The 24,973-nt window shown below is 42.0% G+C and overlaps 1 protein-coding gene across 2 annotated transcripts; it reads left to right on the top strand.

The window, feature by feature from the left end:
* Nucleotides 1-113: 113 nt before the first annotated feature.
* Nucleotides 114-24,973, top strand: tmem102 (transmembrane protein 102). 2 transcript variants are annotated; one of them, XM_038732096.1, is made up of 6 exons: nucleotides 114-985; nucleotides 2,284-2,495; nucleotides 17,988-18,326; nucleotides 19,783-19,976; nucleotides 20,185-20,397; nucleotides 20,626-24,973. In XM_038732096.1, exons 2-6 carry the CDS (start codon nucleotides 2,294-2,296, stop codon nucleotides 21,223-21,225), a joined length of 1,548 nt encoding a protein of 515 aa, XP_038588024.1. In that variant the 5' UTR covers nucleotides 114-985; nucleotides 2,284-2,293; the 3' UTR covers nucleotides 21,226-24,973. The 2 variants fall into 2 exon arrangements, with proteins under 2 accessions (XP_038588024.1, XP_038588025.1); XM_038732097.1 differs by lacking the exon at nucleotides 114-985 and adding an exon at nucleotides 1,097-1,609.

Genomic DNA, 24,973 nt, shown 5'->3' with positions numbered 1-24,973 from the left:
CCACAGTAATAAAATATAAATCTTGCTTAAAATAACTGATGAGTGAGTACTAACATAGGGCCACAGATGAAAAAGTAATTCATTACCGTTAACTTGTATATTTAGTTTAGTATTATTTTAGAAACTTTGTCCAAAAATATGTAGATTATGCAACAACCCCAACCACTACCACTATCTGTCCTCTCCCAGCTGGATAATAACAATTATACATTAGCTTATTATGTGAGACACTTTATATACAACTGTAATGGCTTCTATAAAGTGTGGTTATATGAAACTGACACTGGTCTGAAATTCGCAGTTAGAAGTTGTAACTATACACATTACATAACTATAAAATACCACACTTAATTCAAAATATTATCATAGGAGGATCTTTTTACATGGAAAAGTGTAGCAATTCACAATACATAATCTAGAGTTACCTCTATCAACAAGCATTATTAACAAATAGGCAAGCAGAGGGCATATAATACAATCAGTATCCACTTGCACATGCAGCGCTGGTGCAAGGACACCACTGCTGTTGGACTTACATGGGACTGCTCCCATGCTCTTGCATGGAAACACTGGCTGTGCGTCGTGAAAGCGCCCTGCCCTGCTACTACTAAACCTCAGCATAGTCTTATCTTCTTGACGGGGACACAATTTTAATCATAAACCTGACCTCACAAATCCGTTTGTAGTTTTGTAATGTGGGGCGTGCGTGCTGCTAATCCCTGGATCCTCACAGGAGGACCATGATTTCTGGGACGTTGTTGCCGGGGGGAAGGTGGCGCCTGGGACCTGTTGGAAATGACAGCTAAAGAAGGCGGACTGAAGTACAGGGATCACAATAACAGTAAACGTAGAAGATAGCGAAGAAACTCCCTCGTATCACTGTGTAAAGGGTCGGTTTGTTATGTTTGACAGCATTAGCCAGATAGCTAATGATTTTCGCTGTGATCCACGACTCGCAAGCTAACGGGACCCAAGTGGAGTGCATGTGAGTGCATGCGTGTGCGTGTGCGCGTGTAGATGTTAGTGTGAATAACGTTATGTGTTTGTGCGTGTGTATGTGCGGCCGTGTGTCGCTGCTCTTATCTTCACTGTCCCTACCTGTCATGTTGGCTAGCATGCTAATTTCATAAAGCTAGTTGGCTAATATTGGCTAATAAAAGAAATTAGCTGACTGTGGGCGAGGAAACGTGAACACACAGACCTTATTACTGCAGGTCATATGGTGTAGTAACAATACCTTTACACAGCAGTCATAGAAACTATAATGCCGCCCGGACTAATTTGTAATATATCGCGAGCTATCTAACATTAATTAACTAGCTAATGTTAGCTGTGAGACGACAGGCTGGCTAATTTGCTCGGCTATTAGCTTAGCTGCTAGAAGCAGGAGAGCTTGACCTAGTTAGTTTGTTAGGGCAAAGGCCGTGTTTTCATTGCACTAGGCTTAGCTTTATTTACATGATAAGTTTTTGGCTTGTCAATTTTAGGGCACACTGTTTTATATAAGTATTTAACGTTGAACACGTTAACAGCCATTCAGCCGTGTTGCTTTAAGTTAAGTCTTTATAGACTCTGGTAACGTTATGCAAAACATTCCGTCCTGTCCACAGTAAGTTAAAGCATATTTTTAACCCGTTTCTAATGGCACGACCCAGGTATCTCACTTGGATACGTGCTAGGATAACATTACATGTAAAACAGAAGAAATGTCAAAAACCTTTTTTATTCAACTACCTGCTTAGTTTGCAGGTTTATTTTTGAGAAAGACTGTGATTTAAATCAGTGCAAGGGTGTAACAACGGAAAGTTATGTTTTTACAAATCTCTTACAACAGGTTAGGCTAGGCAACCTACAATAGTGGAGTAAAACATGCTCTTATTACCTAGCATCAGGTGGAATAACTGGATGTTGTTCAAAGCTGTCATTGCTACCCATCACACTTTCTGCTATTAAAGTTAAAGTTGGTTGTCCCCTGATATCATATGTTCCTCTGGGATTGCCCCACAAAGGCTCATGATTCGCATGAGGTTGGTGAAAACAAGTCGAGCATTATACAGCAATGAAAACATGCTGTGGGACATATCCTGAAAACCGATCAAATCTAACTCTGTGTTTTGTTCTAGGGTCTTACATTGTAAACCTCAAAATTATAGTTAAATTTGGCACTATGGCAGCATAATTCACCCCTCAGTGGACCCATATTGACTGTTTTAAGCATGGAAACAGAGCTGATGTGATGTACAAACCTACAAACCTTTCTCTTCTCTCGTCCTCACCCCACAGGGTTGTATAGATGGAGTCCCTGATGAGTGCGGTGGCGCCGCGCTCCCCGGCCCCCGCCAAGAAGCTATCAGAGGTGGACTTTCGGTCAGGGGCCACTCTGGAACAGCTGTCAGCCCAGGTGTCGGAGCTGGTACTTGTGGAACAGGGAGAGTTTGGAGACCAGACCGCCTTAGAGGTCCACACTGCCAAGGACTTTATCTTCAACATGCTAGGTATGTCTGCAAAAAAAATACACGGGTTAATAACGCAGTTTAGCCCAAAAAGTTTCTTGTTTTCAGTCCTCAAACTGAATTTTTAATACTGAACTACAACGGTGAAGGCTATCATAGGAAGCTTTTACTTTAGTTTGGCGTAACATGATTATGATGATGAGGGAGGAATGCTAACGCAGGAAAGATAGTTTCCCAGTGTCCATTCACAACTTAATAATTGTAATTTCTTACTTGGTGTTAGAAACTAAATCGCTTTAGTTACCAGCTGTGATAGATGTGCAGGTAACAATATGTTACTGTATGTAATATTTTCCTTTGTAAGTTTAATAGAATGTGACTTTAAAGCAGTACAAGCCTCTGGGTTAGTACTCATTTATTGCCTGAAGTTCAATTAACTATTAATACAACTAAGTACTTGTCGGAAGTTATAACCATATCACACTGCACGCACAGGTGGAGTATCTGTGGGTGTATATTTTCTACGTGAATGTGAGTGAACCTCTTTCTTACGACAGCAGCTGTATAACTTTGCAATTTTTGGGGGGAGGAATGTTTTCAGCTTGATATCACATACTAGATCATGAAATGTGTGTTTGCCCCATCTTAACACAGATGACACTCAACCATGTTTCTTCACTTTATGATCTTGCCTTCGCCGCTGTCTATTCTTCACCACTGTTTTAGAGTATGAGAAAAGGAAGAGTGTAGTGTCTATCTTTCCCCCTTTGTTTACCCAGGGTAGTGCCACTGAGAGCAGTGAGCAATGAATGAGCTTTCCTAGGAACGCCCCGCTGCACCACTCACACACTATAAGACACATTCTCACCTTTCAGCTGCCTAGTACTTATTGCTACTGAACATGTGTTAACATGCAGTGAGCTCTGCTTGTGCTAACAGTACATTTTATGGCATGATGATTAAAATGATTTTCATACCGGAACAACTTGTTAAGCCAAATCCATAGTGTCGTGTACTGTATATCTTTGTTGTCATGCTATTTTTACTAGTATACATGTCTCTGTATATTCAAATGGTGTTGCAGTGGTAGAGGCAACTTCAGTAAGTTTCCAATAGAATATTTAGTGTACAGGGTTCCTGCTTAGAGGAATTTTTGGCACCCCCCCAAAGAGGTTTTAGCAAGCGCCAAAGGAAAATCACCAGCGCCAAAATGATCAGAATTGGAAAAAACAAAAAGCGTGTCAAATATTCTCCGAATGTGTTTCAACAGCCATTTATCAAACAACTGTAGCAGAACAGAAACAGCTGCTGTATTTTACACATGCAGCTTGCGCTGGATTTATTAACCAGAGAGATGACTTCCAGTTATTTCTCACAATATAAAAGCTGTTTGTGCTTGAAGTGAGCCGGTATTCACCAAAACTGTCTCTTTTACATTTTACTCTTTGGCATACCATCTTCTCTGCCATCTCCAGATCAGGTTCTCTGGGCACTGCACGACGCTCACCTGTTCCCATTCTCTCCTGCCTGCTAATCTCAGCAGGGAGATCTGGAGCCTTTCATGCAGCTGTGTGCGTTAGTTGCTCGTCAAACTTGTGAACTGACCAATCACAGCCTGGTGTAGGCGGGACATTAAAAAAAGGTTGAAGCACTACAGCAAACTTGAGAAATGTTAAACTCATTCTGTATGCACGGTTTTTATTTTTGACGTATTGAAGTTAGCACTTTGCCTAAACAAATGAGAGACTAACCACCATGTAGAGCATTTTTCTTGCATAATAATTTAATGACTTTTTTTGTGAAACAGCTGAATCTCAACTGATAAACTATCTTCAGGCAGATTATCCAAAAAGTGTAACCTGTAAATATATTAACTAACATTATACTTTCTATTTAATGTTATAATATTTATTAATAAACTAACTTTACTCCTCCTGGTTGTGGATATATTGTGTTTATCAAATGGTCAGAAATAACAAGAAACTGCATAGATTTTGGTCATAAGGTAACTCATTGCCTTTACTGTACACGTACCGATCATGCTTACTGTCGCTTGAAGTCACCCCCCAAAGGCCCATTGTGAGCCAGGGAAAACCCTGGCGTATCAGGAGCTTTTACTGGAAGGCATGAAATATATAAAAAAACATTGTGCTTTATGCAAATTGATGCCAAAGGGAACAAGGAAGCAAAAGGTCTGACGTTGACAAGTCCTGCTTTCTCTGGAGGCGCCCTCACATGCAGCTTTGTATTTCAATCTTAAAGTGATTTTGTTTGGATTTGATAGAAAGTCTGGTCAGTGGTTCGTCAGACGGAAGTGGGCAACAACCAGCAGGACTGAGCTGGCAGGAAGGTTTTAAACCACAATGCAGCGTAAAAAAAAAGTTTGAATCACCTACAACACAAGATATTTAGAGACTTTAGTCTTAGACTTCAATTGTAGGCATCATAGAGGTTCTTTTTGATTTCTTACTTGCAGTCTGGAGAAAAGCTACGCCAAATTTAATTTAGGCAAAAAGGACATAGCTGCAAAAATCGAATTTAAACGGGATGAGACACGTTTTCTCTTTTGCAGACCCACTTTATGACTCCAGTTGTGAGACGGCATGTGTGACAAACACAATCAACACTTTGTGTGCATTGAAATGACGGGCCAGGTGCAATATCTTCAGTTGAATCCCCTGACATTATTATCACATGTTTGTTTCCTGTCTTGTCTTTATACAAAATGAAAGGGCTTATCATTTGGGGCCGCCTCGATGTAATTATTTGAAATGTGAATATTTGGTGTCTTTTAAAAATGCAAATTTGATTGGGATTATTATTCATTGTGGGTGCTGCTCTACTCTCTCTGTCATCCACGCTGACTGACTTTCATGCATAACCTGAACTAGTGAGAGACGAGTTTGCAAAATGAGACGTGGAGCTGTATCAAATGGATTGTTTTTTTGTTTTTTTTTCATTGTCAGATGTGAGTAAAGAGTGAAGAGTGTTTGTTTGTCCAATAGGTGGCACTCTCCCCCCTCCCTGCTGTCCCCTGCCACCCCTGTTCTCTCATGTCACTATCAGCCTGTCCATGTACAGTGGAAACAAAACATGGGAGGCCAGCACCCTGAAACTTGTGTCCATTTCTTTTCTAGCTTCTCACTTGACTCACTCCTTTGTTGTTATTTCCCAGTTGTCCTCTTGTCAGTGTGTAAGAATCAGCCACGGCGAAAAACATTGCATTGTGCTCAGCCCACAGCACTCAGTTTCACTATTACTGTCAAATTAGTAGCATTGGTTGACAGGCAGTGCCTGTAGATTTCAAAATGGCTTAATCAAACCGGCTATCTTGCCCAGGGAGAAATCACACAAATCAAAATGGCACCCAGGACTGTTTTTACTCATTTTACTGTTATCGGCACATTCCACAGAGATTCCCGTCTCTGCCTAAACTTTTTCTCACAGTTTTTCTGCCTTTTTGTCTGCTCCCACTCTCTTAGTTGAGAATTTCTAACTTTTTTCCAGTTTTGAGCCTGCTCTCTCTGGCATAATCACCAATGGTTTGCTGGTATTTTCATACCCTGTGCCTCGCCTCCCCCGCTGTGACAACTCTGACTGAAAAGGAAAAGTTTGGCGCCTTCAGCTGAGGGAGACGGGTTGTTTTGGATTCCAGGAATTCAAAGTTAAGTACGCTGTGGTAGCTGCATTAGGAGCTCTATGCCTATCCCGAGTCCCCGTGGCAGATGAAAGGCAGCACAGAAAAGCAAATTTCCTCATGATAGAGCGGCCTTGTTACTTCTGGGGGAGGAGGCGTGTCATAGCTGCATAGGGGTGTGCATGGATGCTGAGTGTGAGCGGCTGTGGCTTTTTTTGTTTTTATAAAGTTTGAGCTGCAGAGGGCTCCTCGCTCGGCTTTGCACGCTGCCAGAGAAAGGGGGAAAAGAAAAGGGATTAAACTCGCAAACACATACTCACAAGTGCACCCAGTGAATTTCTTCACAGCCTGACAGATCCGGGAAGAGGCTCTTATTTACCCTGCGTTTGAGTAAACACTGTTGTTTGCCTTCAGGCAAGCATGGCGGGGTCTACTGTATAAATCGTTTGAAAAACAAAAGTGTGATGAAGGCAGAAATAAATCCACACTGCCTGCGAAGCAGACGATCTGGTGCTAGGCCCAGACATACCCTAACCCGACTTTTCAGATCTTAAAGTTTTCCAGCCAGCTTGAAAGAGTTCAGTTCAGAGTTTATCTCCCCCCTGATGAAGAAAATGGATACTTTTGATCCAAATTCAAGAGCGCTTCATGAGTGCTGTTGTGTCTCGGCTCAGATTTAGACATTTTTATGTGTGAAAATAAACCTGATACATGTTGAAGAGAAAAGTAAGTTATGACCATGCTCCTCACTATATCTGACATTTTGAGCTAATCGGCATTAACCAATACCTGCACTCATGACGCTGATACACAAAAAATGTCTGCGGCAAGGCTCTACACTAAGCTTTTTCCCAAGGAGCACATGTGCTCCTACATGAAAAAATTTAGGAGCGTTTACGGTTCTACATTTGTTTTTCACTGCTAGAGAAAATTGGTGTGTGGACAATGTCAACTGCGTGAGACAGCTTTTAACCTGACGAGAAATCTTGTCACATTCTAATCTCAGGAGATCTCGTGGAATGAGATGTCGCCACACCCCTAGTACTTTTCTATTATAATTAATTGATAAAAATTCTTTCTTACTGGCTAAGACAACAATGTATATTAGATCGTGTTCTGCATTGAATAATGACATTTCTTTCTTTTGATATGGGCATTAAATACCAGCCATCGACCGCCCTGCTCTCTAAATATCTGCCATTGAAAAACCCATATTGGTCGATCACTACTCCTAACTGAGTTTTTCTCTTTATTCAGTGTACCAGATCTTCTCTCTGTACCACAGTGACCTCTACTTCTTGCCTTCCTGTTGGGCTTCTTACATCAGCCCCTTTTGTTTTCCACTGTTCTTCCCACTTAGGCCACTTAGCTCGATGCACGTTTGGACTTGAACAGTGATAAGTGGAGGCGGTTAGACAGAGAAGGGGGATCAGCACCTGAGCTGGTTTTCTTCCAGGTCAAAAGAGGCCCGAGTCAGAAGTTCACCCTGAGCTGTGATGAAAAATTAAAAAACAAAAGCCAAAAAATCAAAGCCTGTCCGTGTTCTGTTATTGTTGTAGCTCAAAGAGACTGTATTGACTGATTGCAGTTGTTGCAAAACATGGAGATACATTTTACGAACCTTTTTATTTACTAGATTTTGAAATGAATGCCTGATGAATCAACATACTTAATCATTAATGTAAAAACATGATTCAAATATTACACTAAAGCTGCTTATTGATATGAAACGTTGCAGCACTGACCTTATACCAACAGAGATATAAAAGCTGTAGCTGGCTTGGTATAGAATGGTGTGGCTGTATATGTCTTTAGACAAAATTGCAAGAATCTGCAAATGAAGGTGAACAAAATTCCTGCGCAGGTTGGTTATTGTCTGTTTGTTTAGTTGTAAAAACCCACATGTCAGTCAGAATGGAGCACAGGGTTTTACTGTGCATTGTAGGCTTTAATATTGAGAAGGGGTGGTGGGGTCAGAGTGGTAACTTTATGCCCTTTGGGAATGCAGCTCACTTAGACAGGCTAGCTGCTGGCTGCTGGATCATCACCGTGGCCAGCCAGTATCTCAGTCCAGCCTAGTAACACTGCTGGACGTCTGTGACTGATTCACAGCTGGATGCCGTTTTCCACTGCTGTGACTTCCTGCACTTCAGTTTTCAGTGTGTGCTTGGGATCGGGGAGCCACATGGCTGATCTGGCTGAATAATTCTCTGTTAATGCCATTTTGGATTTGACAGTTTGTCTTCATGTAGCTAGGCTTTGCTTCCGTTCAGTTTTCAGCAGTGCCGACACCCCAGTGCCAAGCAGCACAGATGAGATGCGCCTTGCCTGCCATAAATGTTGGTCATTGTTGCTCACTGACACCTTTTTTGGCAATTTGCAGCATTAATTCTTGATTGTTGGGAAGCTGGCACTGGAAATGAATGCAAAACACACTTTAGTTGATGTTAATTTACCTCAGTTCACAACCTCTGTTAGACAACTGTCACCGACGGTGATTTAAACACAGTGTCCTGTGACTGAACTTGGCCACAGACAGACATCACATCATTCATTAAAGTGTCTTTCTTGGTGTCTAATTAAATATGACTTACACAGGTTGGCATGTTCGTAAGACGTGTTTTGACATTGCGTGACACATCATCTCCCGTGCTGCTCATTTTAATAACCAAGGCTGACGTTGAGTTTCCTGCTTTTTTTATAATCCCACTTTAAGTATTCCTGAGGAGAAGGGGGAGAGATCATTTCAGTTGAAGCTGTCAACTGATAACAGTACCTTGTGTGCAGGCTATAGCTGTCTGAATTGCTGGGGGAAAAAATAAAATGACGCCTCGTCACTCACAGGCTGACACTTTTCAGTTATCCTTAAAATCTTTCTTCATAATCTATCTAGGAATGTTGGGGGGCACAAACTGACTTCATCTTTTTTTTTTTTTGAACGTATTGATTTCAAATAGCAACATATTTAAATTGTGAACTAATAGACAGAGTGACTAAGCCTTTAATACAGAATGTATGATTTCTGCAATACCCTAACGTACCTGGGTAGACCCAAAAATATTACTTTGAAACATGAGAACATGGTCAAAACTGCTGCTGAGGTAAAAAAAAAAAAGAAAAGGCCGAGCTTGAACTTGTTTTTGTGCTTGTTTTCCTTTCTATTTTGAACAGCGAAATGAGTTTTAATGTTTATCGTGCATCTCCATCACTGTGGCCAATGCGATATGCATCTTGATGCATTGGCAACTTGTGGTATGCTGTAATTCAGCCCTGTTGCGATGCAAAAGAATATGATGCTATGCAACTCACTATGGTACAGAGTTAGATTTTATTTCTTTGGTTCTTCTTAAGCAAACAGCAAATTATAAATGAACTAAAGAGTGCCATTGGTACTTCACATATTTGTTTCTCTAGTACTGCAACTCAAGAAAAAACAAAACACAAAAAGTTTCTCACAAAAGATCAAATAAAACTGGCCCTGGACCTCAGTTCCTTCCTGTTCTCTGTCTCCAGTTACACTTTTTTAACACCTCGCACTTTGAACAGTTAGACATTTTAATGAAATTGCAGTACTTTGCTCACCAGTCTTGCTAGTACTTTATAAATAAATCAGATTTTGCTGATGCAAAGATGATACATCTTGAGTTCATCCCAAATTTTAACCAGTGCACACTTTTTTAATCAGGGCTGATCGCACCTTGTGGATGTCACCATCCCTAGTTAGGTAAAATACAATAGTTGGCATGTCCTTTTTATCTTGAACCTAATAAAACAAAAGATACATTTTTGTAACGGTATGCTAGAAAGTTATGTTCCCTGTGATCTGCAAGTTTTCTAGCTGCTCTGCTTCCTGATTTTGTATAACTGGGGCAAATGGAAGGTTATGAGTTGATCACTGAATATTTAGTTAACGTGAGATTTAATTGATCTCATATTGATCAAAGTCCAGGGTCAGTATTACATGGTTTCTCAAATGTCTAGGCTACCCGGCTGACCTAACACGTAAAGGTTAACCTGCAGTGGGACTCTTTCCTTTCAGTGATAATTGCCTGTCATTTAGTGGGACATGGTATCTGAGTGTAACAGGCATCAAAGCGGCAATGAAGAGCTGGAAGACACTGACAGCTTGCTGCTGCTTCCCCTGTCTCTGCAGGTGGTTTAGACACACTATGTCTGTCACCACTCTGAGCCCTGTTTGTTGTATAAAACACATTCATGCACAGGCATACACACACCTGGCTCAGTCTGACGCAGCCCCTCTTTAAAAGGCCTATTTTTGAGCTAATCTCGTGAACTGGCGGGACGGCTCACCTTTCAGCGGCTGGGTTGTCTGGGATTAATCCTGCTATTAGCCTGCGAGGTGAGGCTGCAAGAAGTGCCGTTTGAACAGCGCTGATAACATCCGGTCGAGACTACAGTAGTCAGGAATCATTTGTCACGGATTGAATTGCTCCTTTTGGGATGAGTCTGCTTATAAGATTATTGTTATGGCACGCTCTGCTGCTGTATTAGTTTTATTGTCTAAAACAACAGAAATGTCACACAGAGGTAGAGTGATGTGAACATCATTTTGATGCAGATGACATTCCCTCCTTCAGCAACTGCTGCACCAAGGTGCTTGTTTTTTTTCAAGAACATGACTGTTTCAGTGGAGTTACTCGATAGTTAATCTCTTGAAAGCATCAACATTTGAAATTAATATTCTGTCACTAATTGACACATTGACACTTTTGAACCATGATTGCATGAGGAAGGAGCCTAGGAAACTGAGCAGACATGTTCAGGCTGTGCTTTTGTAAACACAGTTTGTAGGAAAGCGCTGAGGGAACACATCTTTGCAAAACCAGTCAGAAGGCATACACGGACACAACATTTAGCCTGATGTTTCAGCAGTCTGGAACATCCCCCTTTTAAGGGCGGTTTGTCTAAACTATAAAAAATTAGACCATTTGTAATCGTAGGACCCTTGTAATGAATTTGGTCAAACAGTTTTTAAAGGAATTGCAAAACGCTTAAGAAAAAAGTTTTATTTACTATCTTGCCAAGAGGCAGGTGAGAGGATTGATACCACTCATTATCTGTCTGTTAAATATGAAACTACAGTTTGAGACGCTTATCTTAGCATAAAGACTGAAAGCAAGGCGTCAGTCTCCGCTGGTTACCTGGCAACCTCGTGGTAAGTCCAGAAAGTCACTGCTCCCAGCCAAAAAATAGTCTAGCGTATAATCCTTAATATCCTACTTTTATATGTTTATATTTATTGTAAATTGTTCGCATAAATATATTTCCAAATGCTTTTTGCGTGATAGATCAAATTCATTGATAGTGATTACGTTTTTAATTATCCTTTTGAATTGTTGAAATTGTATTACATTCACATTTAGTAGTAGGTTTAGCAGCGTTAGCTAACTAACATCACATTAGGAACAATCCACATTTTTCTGGATTTGTTTTAGGTTTTAGAAAGGGGATAAATCGTACTTCTCCTTTCAACCTCTCTGGGACTGTAACTATTACAAGTGCCCCAGGAACAGCGTTTGACCATATCTTGGAAAAATACAACAGGAAAAAGCTAGAAAACGACGCCTTTTGCATACATGTCAGTGGAGCGCAGCCATGAAAGTGTGGGACCTCAGTTAGAGCGAGTCCTGTACTGCGCTATGATTGTGTCAGTTTGTGAACTTTAGAGGTGCTGGTTGTTGACAGAGCCACACTAGCCAGGCTCTAGTTTTTATCCTATGATAAACTAAGGGAACCGTCTGCAGGTTGTAGCTTAATATTTAGAGTATTGGACTTAACTTTGTTGGACAGCCAGACTGCTTTGCAGGTAGAGAGACTTCAGTTGTGTACCATGTACCTGGGTTATTTTTTACCACTCTATTTGAAAATGACCAGTTCAATCTATCTATTTTATATTATATGTTCATATGATTATCCATAGTCAGTTAGGGTTGTAATGGTAGTGTCCCGCAGGCTCAACAGTGGGTGGTAGAAGGTTAAATGCCAGCCATCTTTCCTCTGTAGATGGTTGAATATGTGAACAGGAAACTGAAAATCGCTGTTGTTTTCAGCCTGGTAGCAGTGAATGAAGCAACACTAAGCATAACTGTACAGGGGATGTTCAGCTCTGCTATGTTCATACAGGTCTCATGCACATTCAGCCTACTTTTACTCTGTAGTCGCATCAGACACTTCCCAGGTGTGAGTGAGCGGAACTGCATGAATGTAAGACAGCCAACTGTGGATAAATAAAATCGTCAAAAATAAATACAAAAGAACTTGATTACATGCTTTGCCTACATCTCAGTTGTTAGTGAAGCCTAGTTTCACACCCTTTCCCTCTCTTTCAGCAGCAGCAGCAGCACATGGAAGTCATCAGCTTATTTAGAGGAATCCCATTTTCCAGAGAGATTTACAGAGCTATTTTTGGAGTCTATCAAACTAGAGGTGTGTGGCAGAATATTCTCGCTCTGCTCGGGCTGTGATGACTGAGGACGTCATTCCCAGGATGCCGCTGCTCTGCTTCAGGGGTATTTCTCAGCGGCGTCACACTCTAGCTTCATTTTGAAAACCGGCATGTCCGAATGCACCTGTGAGGATAGGATAGTATGTATATTTGGTATAGTGTGTGTTTGAATATCTGTGCAAGTGCTTTTCAGGAAAGTACAATTATACAAATATTATACTATACTAGTAAACCATCGTAAAACCAACTTCAAGATAAAGCACTAATGAGCACCAGGGCCCTGACAGTCAGATAGCTGTTTAATATGTGAGGCCATGCTGCACTGTTAAACTCCCAGGACAGATGACAAATTACAAATCTTGTGCAAATAAATGATCTATTGATTTTGAAATCATCCTAAATTAGTTTTTAAATCATGACATTTTCATGATGTATTTTTTTCTGATTTTGAGGCAGGGCAGAGACTTGAGAGATGGCCTGCTCCGCAAATATAATGGAAGGGAAGCCCTGCTATATAAAAATTTGTTTCTTTCTTAAGGTTCGGACCATATTTACCCAAAACCTCATTCATCTTTGTCAAAGGTTGTTGCATGTGCTGCCTTCCCTTTTGCTTTCCTTTATACTGTACCATAGTAAAACTGTGTCTGTTTTTATTTTTAAGTGAGCTAAATTTTTGTACATTTCCTAAAATAAAATGCAGTGCATAGGTCGGCCTTGGCTGCAGATCTTCCTGCTGTTTGTTTATGGTAATCATAGTTATCTCCCAGGATTAAAGTTGTGATGATTGATTGATGTTAAAATCAGATATTGAATTTTTTCTTCCCAGCCTCATCTCCAGGAGCAGGTCATTTCAAAGACTCTAGCAACAGCATGATTGCTCCTTGATTGCAGCACACGTATATTTAACCTTGAAAGTTTGGTTCACGATTTTACCGTGGCTGTTTAAGTTTAAAAAAAAAAAAAAACCCTGACGCATTAAGTTAAAGGTAAAATAAAAATTTTGATTTGAATTGAGACACCGTATCAGCTTCAGGGCTTACAGTAGTGTGTCAAAGCTTGCCATGCAGGTAGGTAGGCTTTACTATTACCACTATAGCCATCACGTAGTCATTACACAGACATTGGAACTGTGTCTAGTCTGAAAATAGCTCTTATCGAAAAATCTTCCCTCTAATGTAAATCTACATTCAAAGACATTTCTTATAGGATTAGGTTTAATCCGTGGCTGTGAAACCAGCCTAGACTGTCTCCATTGCAGCCCTATTCTCAGAGTCTGTGTCTATAGGCATGTATGTTCTGGTGTGTTCATGTGCGCATCCATGCGTGTGCGAGTGCTCCCTGGCAGTTGCCCAGTAAAGCAGCGTGCGACGGTCGATTTGAGAGCTTGGATTAGAAAGTAGATTGTGTTCCTTTGAGCAACCTCAAACGTCCTGCAGCCAGTGTGGAGAAGGAAGAAGAAGCCTCGCTAAATCATAGTTTCTCCCCTTTGCTCCTCTCTCCAACTGAAGCCCCTGCTGCAGTGAAAAGATGCTCTTTATTCTCTTTTTCATTGCTCTTTTTTTCCTCTTCTCCTCGCCTATTTGACCCAATTCATCAGTGGCAGATAAAACCAAATAAATCAGAGGAGTTGCAGCTTCAAACCCGTTGCCCCTTTTGGTTGGCGACTGATCCGTTCCTCCCTCTGATGCTGTCTTTTCCTCTCTCTTCTACTCTTTGATCTGCCCATCCTTCTCCCCTTTTTTTCTCTTTCTTTCCAGTCAACAGATTTTAAGTTCTGATAATCAGTTGGTCGTAATTTGTTTTGCAATTTGCATGCACATCAGATAGAGGAGAGATGAGTTACTTATAATAGGCTACTGCTTTCAGTAGTTTTTTGTGTCATGTAGAATATCTTGAATGCTGTTGGGGGGGGAAAATGCTTATTAAATCTAGTTCAGACATGGCTGAAAGAAAGAGACTTGCAGTTATTGAGGAAGGTTATATGTAGTCCCATTACAATAAAATTAGAGCCCGACCGATAAATCGGTATTGGTGTTACATATAACAGCCGCTAAATGACAATTCAAAAAGAAACAGAGACGGATCATTTAATCATGTTATGAGTGTTGTTATTACATAGTTTGTCCACCAGAGGGCCCCCTTGCAACTCACCTGTTGGCAACATACAAATCCACCACAAAACTCTTGTTCAAAGTGGTATTTATAACGTTTTTAAGATACATTATGTCATGGTATCTGTGTGAGGTATCAATGTTGGGGATAATCTTTGTTTATGTTATGTGTTGCTGAAAAGGAAAATATAATGAAAATTGTATTTTAAAATCCTGATATCAAAATATGAAGATATCAAAAATCCTGTATCGTCGGGCTCTAAATGATATGTTCTGAGCTTACTGTAAAGTAGGCAATTAAAGAAGGTGTAGGTATAAAGAGAAAGTTGTAGGGCCTGTACACAATGTCCAGTGCAGGAAATGGTAATGAAGGCAATGAAATTTTTTTTTAACATTTGTCATAAGTCCGGAGAAATAATGGAAATCGGGATAATTGTGACCCTGGGAGGAAACCGATAAAAGGCCGATGAAAAACGTGAGTTTCCTGTGAAAATCAGGAGGGTTGGTATGCTGGTGATGCAAGTCATTGTAGCATGTATAACATGTAGCCTACTTAGACAAGTCTTGCTGGGTTTAAATACATATGGTCCATAGACTACTGAACAGATAAGTGCCTTCTTCCATAAATTGTTGCTAGAGTTGCTGACACGGCAGGCTGAACCCAAAATACTCCCAAACAGAGAAACATTTCTCTTGTTTACTAGTCCCGTAACGTTATTCCACCACTCGCAGTCACCGCCGAGTTGCTCCTTTTTGTGAGCGTAGTGGGTGTGTGGTTGAGCGAAAGTGAGTGGGCGGCAGGTGAAAGCGGTGGAGCAGAGGAAAAGGTGAGAAGTGAAGTTTAGCTCTAAATGTAATCACATGGTCGTGTTGCAGATTATGTCAGGCAGTTTCAAGCCGCTAATGCATCATCTCAGTGCAGCATTTCCATATAGAAAGAGGAACGTCTGTGTTTTTGATGGTTTTGAAAATCATACCTTCAGGATTTCTAGATACCCTGGTGTAACATAATAACCATGATAGCACCCAAGCCTAGTGTACACAAGAAACTCATTTTCTACATATGAATCCTGATCTTTGACTTTGGATGCTACCAAGAACTCCTGCAGATGCCATGGGAGAGTTGAAAGTCTGAAGATCTTGAGGAACTGTAGCGCTCTGGATCAAGTGCAGTGGGACCTCCCAGCCAAAGACTGAGCTGCAGTAGTCGTAGAAAGAGTTGAGTGGATTCTGAGTGGATTCTGCTGAGAAATCTGAAAATCCTAAGATGCGCTGTCACATACTTTATTTTTCTTCTTCTCTTCAACTACTCCCCCAGTGGTCGCGTCAAATGAGGCTCTTTAATTTTGCTCCTCTTCAAAGCAAAGCACCAGAGAGTACTTCGTCAGCACATTTGACTTTGACTCCCACTTCAGTCGCTCGTTCATTTTCAGTCTCTGGGTGTTTTCCCCTTCTGTTTTCCACCTATTTTTCATATTCCTTTAAACTGCTCTACCTTTTTTGATATCAAGGAGCAAATGATTGTGTGGGATTCTGTGAGTTGGATGCTGTTCACCGTTATGTGTTTGTCATAACTTATCAACACGGATACTTTAAGTACTACTCACAAGGATGAAGTAAGAGTAAAACAGCCAAATCAGCTGTCTCATATTCAGTAGTGTTTTTTTTCACTTTAAATTTCCAAAACCTTTCTACTGATGCTGCTTTGTGACTATAAGTGGCTTTGTCCTTTCTATTCTACCTTTTGGCATTTTGCTTATGACTCACACTCACTTTTTTTTCACATCCAAACACATGCTTGGATACACACACGCCTCTACTTGAAAACATGCCACCAAGGTTGTGTGCCCATATAATTGGATGAGGGGAATCATGTTAGGAGCTTTGTGCCCCCAGCCATGGCCTGCCGGCTCGGTCTGATGCCCCTGTTTCAGCTTTCTGCAGCCACTTAACTGCTCTGCGGGGGATAAAACTTGAGCTCAGGCTCTCGCAGTCTCTCCGCAGGGCTTCTAAATGTCCGTGCTTTACCTTTGACCTATAGTAGCAAGCAGTCAGCTCTTGACTGGCACAGGTTTGGCTGTAGGATCAAACCTTTCTTAGTTGCTCTTTTAGGCCTGCAAAACATAATTTACTTGACTCCAGTACTGCGACCCCCATGGGCCCAGAGCCTGGGAAGTTTACAACACAGCTAAGTAGCCATAAAGGGATTTGGAGGCTTGAGTTTTCCTCGTATAAAATGTAAAGGGAGGAGAGTGTGCAATGGTTTTTAGCACTGTGGAAAGTGATAGTACAGCCTGGCCTAAAATATAATGAGAATATAATAAGATGGTCGTCTGATTGCTCGTATTTCTTGCCCCACCAGGCTTCCTTTTAGTGATATTGCCATGCTCCCAGACCTCATCAATTAACTAAACAAACTACAAAAATATGACCCACATTGTAATAAGTAATTTCCCTTTGCCTGTTCCCCGCTGATCTATAACAGGAGAAATTGCTCCAGGGTCGCGTTGCCCGATCATTGACGGAATTTTTTTAACAATGTTGGAAAAATCTGAAGGCCGTCTGTCTTTTTACCGTGAGGGGCATTTTTGTCACCGCTGACGAGTTTGCAACCCTGTAAATGTTATTATGGTTTGTTTTTAAAAATGAAATGCTATTAAATTGCCTATTTGTTATTAATTCCAATTTAAATGACAGGTAATGATAGATTCAGACGGAAATTTGACACCTTGTCTGTCAAAAGGACAGACAACGAGAAAGTCTTAACGCAGCCTCTGAAATCCCTCTTATCAGTCGAGGTGTGGATGCATTGTGTTTGTAGAGAGTACACCGTGCATGGAAGCTGGAATGAAGGCTTGGCCTGAGTGCAGACATGTAGGCGAGCCTTTGAAATTATCATTAGTGTCTAACTCAGTGGTCGCTGAGGTGGCTGTTAATTTTGCACTCCTTCTTTTGTCAATTACTGCAGAGCAGACTCATAAATATATGCATTACCTCTCAAAGCAAACTAGGCCGGAAATGTTCCTCGCAGACCTGCTGTTTTCTGTCCCAGTGCGTTTCGTCAGAGCCGGCGTGCATACTCATGAGCTTGTCCGTGCGTCTGAATATGAAATGCATTTTAAATGTGTGCATCTGTGAGCGGGAGGGAACACTTCTCGAAACCTTTCAGCTCATTGCTCCTCGCATCAGTTCTGCCGGAGGAAACACATTTCCACACATACCAGTGGCTCTGAATATGAATTTTTGCTGAGTGTGATTGATTTTTTTTATTTTTATTTTTCATTTTTTTGGGTCTCTTCCTCACCCCCAACCCAATTCAGGCTTAGTCCAGAAGGTAGACCAGCGCCTCCCGGTGGCCAACGAGTACCTGCTGCTGTCAGGTGGGGCCCGGGAAGGAGTCTTGGACCTAAACCCTGAGGACTTGGGGGACTACGTCAAAGGGGCCGACTTTGACCTGGACTTCACCCTGCTGGTGCCCGCTCTCAAGCTCCACGACCGCAACCAGCCTGTCACCCTGGACATGAGGCACTCCCCTCCCTGCCACTCGTGGCTCAGCCTTCGCCTCTGCGACTCCAATATTCTGTCCCGCTGGAGCATTTGCTGCCAGGAGGAGATTGGACTTCCCGATGAGGAGGATGAGGAGGAAGAGGGAGAACTGAGTAAGTAGAAAAATTAGGATAATCATTGCAAGGACAGAGGAAGACCTGTGATGGAGAAATTGGTGAGGAGGAAGAGGAAGGGGGAGAACAAAATAAGAATGGAGGAAGTGAGAACAGAAAGAAGAGCAGTGGGGTTAGTATAGAAAGGGGGGAAAAAAGGGGGCAAAGATTCCAGTGAAAGGAGGATTGGTATGCAAGTATTAAATATTTAAACATGAAGAGATGAGTGAAGAGATAGGAGTGCAGGAATAGACGACGATGAAGGTACTGTAGCAGTGCAGAGTGGAAGGAATGGGAGCCTGATTGAATTTTTGTTCGTGTTTCTCTGAGATAATTTGATGCATGATGTTGTGATGCAATTTTTGCCCGCCAAGGCTGCAGCGGATGTCCATTATTCTAACTCCTCGGGTAGGTGAAACGAAAATGCCTCCCCAGGAAATACATGCGCTTAAACATTTATGAGTATAACTCCACAATCAAAAGTCGGAAGATTACATGGCGGCTTTCAAGTCACACCGCGGCATCGATCTGCAACGCGCTCGCGAGGGTGAAACTCCCAAGATGAGGGAAAAGTAATGATATTTATTGATATGAATCTCTTTAATTTTCAGCAAATTTGCCACATTTTCTGGTCGTATCAGAACCTTTCCCACAGGATCTTATGCTATACTGTATTTCTGGTGGCAGGATAGAGTGATTTTGTCCGGATTAGAACCAGTTTGGATTTTTACGTGATAAACAACTTCAACAAGTAATTGATCTAAATTGTTATTTAATTTTGCGGTCATTTAATCAAGCAAACTGTTTTAGATAGCGCAGTATTCCAGATCCATAAACCTGCCACGATCTATTATAGAGCTAAGGAGTTTTCACTCTGCACCGGTGTTTTCAGATGCCAAAAAACCCCAACTAATCATACAAAGACTCCAAAATGATCACATTACAAATCCCGACTGCACTTTACCAAGAACTTAGTTTGCAGCCTATATGAGTCTGACCCAAACTCCTGAGTTCACAAAGTTAACTACAGTGGGCTCCAAATACAGGCCAGTGTTTATTATGCAAGGTACAGAGATAACGCTATCTATCCTAGCATGTAAGGAAAAACACTGCATAACATATTTTATTTGGGGACAGATGGTTTCACACACAAATCAAATGAAAGCTGTGAAACACAGTCAAGTCTTTTAAGAGGTCAAGGGTCAGTTTAACATAACTGTGACAGTGATATTCAACGAATAATGAGGCTGGTTCCAAATGAGATCACTAACATGCCACTATTACAGAAATAAAACTGAAACTATGACTGGTCATTTGGGAGTTGTTACAATTATTGATTGCACTTGACCTGGTAACTCTGCTTCTGCTCTGTACACTACTAAACATTTACTACAACAAGTTGCAATGTTGCAGGCCCAGCATTCACCCCTCCCCCTTCCTTCTCACCCTCACTCAGGTAAAGGCTCTATCCCCTCCCTGGGCTCTCCTCAGTCTCTGGATGGATGCTACTTCTCTCCCTCCCTGGTGATAGACTGGTTCTGGGGGGTGGTGAGCGAGGCTGTGGAGGAGCTGAGGCGCAGCCCCCAGAGAGGCATTCCCACTCCGGACCGACTGGAGAGGAACGGACCCCTCACCACCATAATCCTCCAGGTACAGATTAAAAACAAACCAGTGCCTAAGCTGAAATGAAACTCTGAACTTTTGAGTCTTGCTCTAAAATTGCTTGTTTAAACAATTTTGTGGAGCAAAATCAATATTGGACAGATCAAATGTTAAATCGCCCCTGCATCAAGGTTCGTAAGAGGAATTGAAATACAGGACAGATATAATGTTCTTGTAATATTCCACCCCCCTGCAGGCAGGCTCCAGCCGGGTGCTGTACGACCTGCTGCCTGTGGTGTCGTTTCGGGGCTGGCCTGCTGTGGCCCAAGGCTGGCTGACGGCCAACCACTTCTGGGATGGTAAAATCACAGAGGAGGAGGCCATATCTGGCTTCTATCTGCTGCCCTGCTGCTCCCCGCTGGGTGGCCGGCCCGACAGGGAGTGGAGGCTGGCGTTCTCACGCAGCGAGGTGAGGGGATTGTTAAATGTCTTTTATTTTGGTGTCTCGTTTGCAGCCAACTTGTATTAGGTTTGACGCAGCAGTATACCATTTCTGTCTGGGATTCTTTCTTTGCCATTGTTCTTTCTTCATCCCAAACCTTTTCTCTCTTTCTCTAATATTCATGTTAGCTTTACCACACTGTCTTTAATCCTGTTCTTGTATACCTGACTTGTCCTCTATACTTCTTATTCCCAGGTTCAGTTGAAGAAGTGCATCCCCTACCCCATGGCCCAAGCTTACCAAGCAGCAAAAGCCGTGTTGTCTCGTATCCTGGCCCGTCCACGTGCAGGCCTCAGCCTCTATCACCTGCGGACCCTTCTCTTATGGGCCTGTGACCGACTTCCTGCCGCCTACCTGTCCTGCTCTGACGCTGACACCCCTGGCCGCCTCCTCCTGGGTCTCCTGGATGACCTGGCTCATTGCATCCTGGGTAAAAACTGCCCAAACTACTTCCTGCCCCAGTGCAATATGCTGGAGCACCTTACAGACAGCCAGGCGCTGCTTGTCGCTAGGAAGCTCGCCCACGTGCGCTCGGATCCCAGCGAGCACCTCCGGGCGGCTCTGGACCAAGCTCAGCAGGCGGGCCAGCTGAAGAAGGAGCTAACAGCTAGCACCAACGGCCACGGCTCCCCCGGGCACCACCCGGCCAACGGCATTATCTCGCCTTCGGAGGACAAGCTGGCGCAGCGACTGCAGCAGCTGGTAACTGAGAACCCTGGGAAATCCATATCTGTCTTCCTCAACCCTGACGATGTCACCAGACCACACTTCCGCATCGATGACAAGTTCTACTGACGCGGACACGCTGCAGATGAGAAATGTTTGTGGTTTAGCTTACAAACCCACTCTGAACATGCTCTGAGACGTCACATCAGAGGGTACGGAGACTGAGGGTGTTTTTCTTCAGAACACTGCAGGTCTGGAACTTAACACACTCCCCCCGCTCACCATCCGAAGGCTGAACAATTCAACTAAGCCTTGCTGCTCGACTGACTCTTTAAACCAAAAAACACACATGTCCAACTACTGACAAATGGCGTCCAATTTGGCGCACGTCGCACAACAGACCTGATGTCACCGAGCTGTTGCCACGGAGACGGCCCTCTCCTAACGAGCTGGCCTTAACGAGACTTATCAGCTGGTGCTGCTGAGCTTTAGTCGTGTGAATTAAGTCCAGTGAAGATCAACACAGTGAGAGAGTGTGTGTGTTTGTATATGTTCGCCTAAGGGTTTTCACATATTACTTCTAAAGACGGAGGGAGAAAAGCTCCTTGATTGCTGCATTTCTCCCCTTTTTATTTTAGATCAGAGTGGGCGATGGCTGAATTAGAAAGGAAAAACAAGGTGTGGCTGATGTAACTGAATGTAACGTTGAGAGGAGAACTGCGGCGTCTTTGAGAGTCTCTTTTCTCTGTCAACTACGTTTTCGCCTTCTTTGTTTTTTTATCCCCTCGCCTCGATTTATGGCAGGTTTTTCATTAAGAAAAAATCTTTCTCAGGTATCCATATTGCTTATTATTATTAGTTATATGTCTTTTAAGATCTGTAACTATATTTTAATGTCACTTACATTTCATTGGGTAATGGAATGTACCAAAGAGCTGCATTTTGAGCAGAGAAACACACATCTTACATATCCCTTAACATCGCAGTTTGGTCCAACCTACTGAGTCATGGTCAGAATGTTAATTTAGCTTTTCTCCTACTGCAGGCCCCGTCACACCAGCTCTGAAATCTTCCAGCAAAATCAATTTATTCGAGTGGGAACGTTCCAACAAATGGATTGGCTCGAGAGTCAGTTATAAGTCAATGGTACAAAATAATATGTCTCTTGAAAATACTGTGTGAACTGATCCTGTTAGCAACCAAGTAAGCTAGCTAATGTCTTTGCTTACAATTAGCAAGCAGTTAGCAAAGTTGCTTCTCCCCCTTGCCGAATATTCTCTGATTCCACCATCTCAAATTATGCTTTTCTTTGCAATATATGATTTAATATATGTGGGTTTTAGACTGTTGGTTGGAGAAAACACGCAATTTAAAGACGTCACATTTTACAGAAATAATGTGTGAGAAGTAATGAAAACGTTGCAGCCCTAATCACTTCGTCACCGAGCTTCTAGAACCGCATAATTTAAAGAGGCAGGTAAAATTTTGCTGTGCCACTTTCTGCTGTGACCGGGCCTTTTGGAAAACAGTTGAGACTGAAGGAGGAGGATGGAGATGTAAAATGTATTAAAACGGATTAATTGTTATTAGAATGATTTGAAATCCTTGAAACTAAAAGAAAGTGTTTGACTTTTCTTTTCCTACCCGAAAAGGTAGGAAGGTCTTTTGGTCCTTCGTGTTTGGAGTGTTAAGGTAGGCCCTTTAGAAGGGATTTAGAAAATATAACCTTGTGTATGGAGCTATGACGAATCACTTTAGCAGGAGTGTATTGATCAAGTCTGCGTTGAACAAAAAGACAGGCACAGAATAGCTGTAGAGTTAGGCCTTCGGCTACTCATCGACCAGAGTCATGACTAAGTCAAGGTACTTAACTGCGGGCCCTGTACATCTTGTTGCACACCATGTAAGTGTGTCTATTAACTTTTCACTGAGAAACCTTGGTTCTGCCTTGACTGGTTCTGATAATTGTCCCCCGTCTCCTCTGCTTGGATGGTCTTTTTTAATGAGCTTTGTGTACATGTAGATGTGTGTTCACAGAGAAACGGACCACGCAGCCGGACGCAGACAGACACCCAGATATGCTGTCCGTTGAATTATACCCTCAGTGGGTGTTTGTTAGTCGCTGGGCCCTGTCGCTGCTCCCCAGATGGAAGTCATCCATGGGGGGATGGAGGGATCTATAGAGGATGGATGGAGTGAGAAAGAGCGGCCCTATATTGCTCCTTTTGAAGAGATTTGAAGAAGGAAGATGGGTCTTGCGGGGGCTGGACACCTGGGGGATGTTGCTGTCTTTCTCTTTTTTTTCTTGCTGGTTTCTCACTCTCTTTCATTTTCTCTAATGTTTCCTTTTATTCCTTCTCCCTCCTCCCATCCAGATTTCATCCATCTTTCTCACTTTAGCATCGGAGGTTCAGAGCAATGTGTAAGCTCTCTAAAACTTGGTAGTAGTCCAGCGTTATGTTTACACTGATTTTATTGAGCTGTACAGTAAATGGTATAGTGGAAACAAGTATAAGCAGACGAGCATTACTGTTCTCCCTTCCGCGTGTATTAGTTTTGTGGGTCTGACTTGTTTTAACGTAATGAATTTGAGACTGAACACTGTCTGCAAACATTCAGCACTAGAATTCTTTTTCCAGTGTTAGAGCCTAGTCAGGGTATAAAACGCTACAAGCACATGACTTGTCACAGTTGAGTTTACGTAAAATATCATGGCTGCCAGTTTTAAAGCTGCTGGGGGATTGTTTTTCCTTTAGACAGGTGAAGGAACATTTCTGAGTCTCATGTTCTCAAAGTCTGGGTCTACAAATTTCTTGTGCTTACTACTGAATGAATATTTCACCGCATCTGTTTGTACTAGTGGCGTGAATGTGAGTATGAACTGAGCGTGAGGAAAACCAAAGTGTGTTTAGTTTTTATTTTAGTTTTTTTGAGGTGGTACAGAATGTCTTGAGCAGGGTGTGTATTCAGCTGCTGGGTGTCGGTGTGTGTTTTCAGCACTTTTCTAAGACGGGCTCAAATGTTGTTACCCAAATTTGTACACATTTTGAGTAGTCATAAATACAATCGCAGAATTTCTTTATCAGAAAATATAGTCATTGTCAAGGTATGTTCTCATTGTCCTCTTTACTGTTTGACCGAGAGTGTTGGAAGTGTAAAATGTGTCAGGTGTGTGTCTCACTTTGTACCTTAACGGGCCTTGTTAGAGATTACTAGACACTGGAAACAATCAATGCTTTCCTGAATTGTACACATGAAATCTTTGTGGAGAATATAAAATCTTGTATTTTACCATAGTGTCAGTTTCTAGATATGCATTCAAGCCCCCCCCCCCCCGTGGAAAGGACTGCCGTTCACAACGCCTGCTTTAATTGTATTTCGGTGTAGATTTGCTGTAGTTGTGAAAAGGGGGAATCGCTGTCTGCTGTCTGGGGGTTGCATGAAACACAGATCAAAGTTATTGCTGTTTTATTGTGCTGAAACTTCTGGAGATTCTGTTTAAGATTCTTTAAACTTCTGTGGATAAATAACTGACCAAAAACAACGAATGTATCCCTATCTCTCTAATCTGTTCCCCGCTTGGGAACACATCAAATCTAATTTCTCACCGTTATCTGAACAGATGTACTCTGGTCTGTGCTCGAGTGCAGAGATAATAATCTGTACTGAATCACTCCACAGTTTGAGAAATTGAATTTCATATCTCTTTCATTACTTGAGTTCTTCCTCTCATTTTTTTTGAATAAGTGCAAATTATTTTCTCTGTATCATGAAAACATGACTGATCTGCTGTATTTATTACTTTTATTTTCTGAGGGGGGTTCTGTTGATCAATCTTCAAGCTTTAGCATGAAATAAATCACTACATTTCAAATCA

The sequence above is a fragment of the Micropterus salmoides genome, unplaced genomic scaffold, assembly GCF_014851395.1.
Source record: "Micropterus salmoides isolate LMB-PRFRI ecotype aquatic unplaced genomic scaffold, ASM1485139v1 Ms_hic_scaffold_2, whole genome shotgun sequence".
Classification (NCBI taxonomy): domain Eukaryota; kingdom Metazoa; phylum Chordata; class Actinopteri; order Centrarchiformes; family Centrarchidae; genus Micropterus; species Micropterus salmoides.
This window is presented reverse-complemented; position numbering and strand designations above follow the sequence as displayed.

What these genes read in the sequence shown, in the direction of transcription:
- tmem102 (XM_038732096.1), top strand. Translation starts at nt 2,294, where the DNA reads ATGGAGTCCCTGATGAGTGCGGTGGCGCCGCGCTCCCCGGCCCCCGCC. An exon ending in CTTTATCTTCAACATGCTAG is followed by an intron (nt 2,496 to 17,987) that starts GTATGTCTGCAA and finishes AACCCAATTCAG; the next exon opens with GCTTAGTCCAGAAGGTAGAC. An exon ending in TCACCACCATAATCCTCCAG is followed by an intron (nt 19,977 to 20,184) that starts GTACAGATTAAA and finishes ACCCCCCTGCAG; the next exon opens with GCAGGCTCCAGCCGGGTGCT.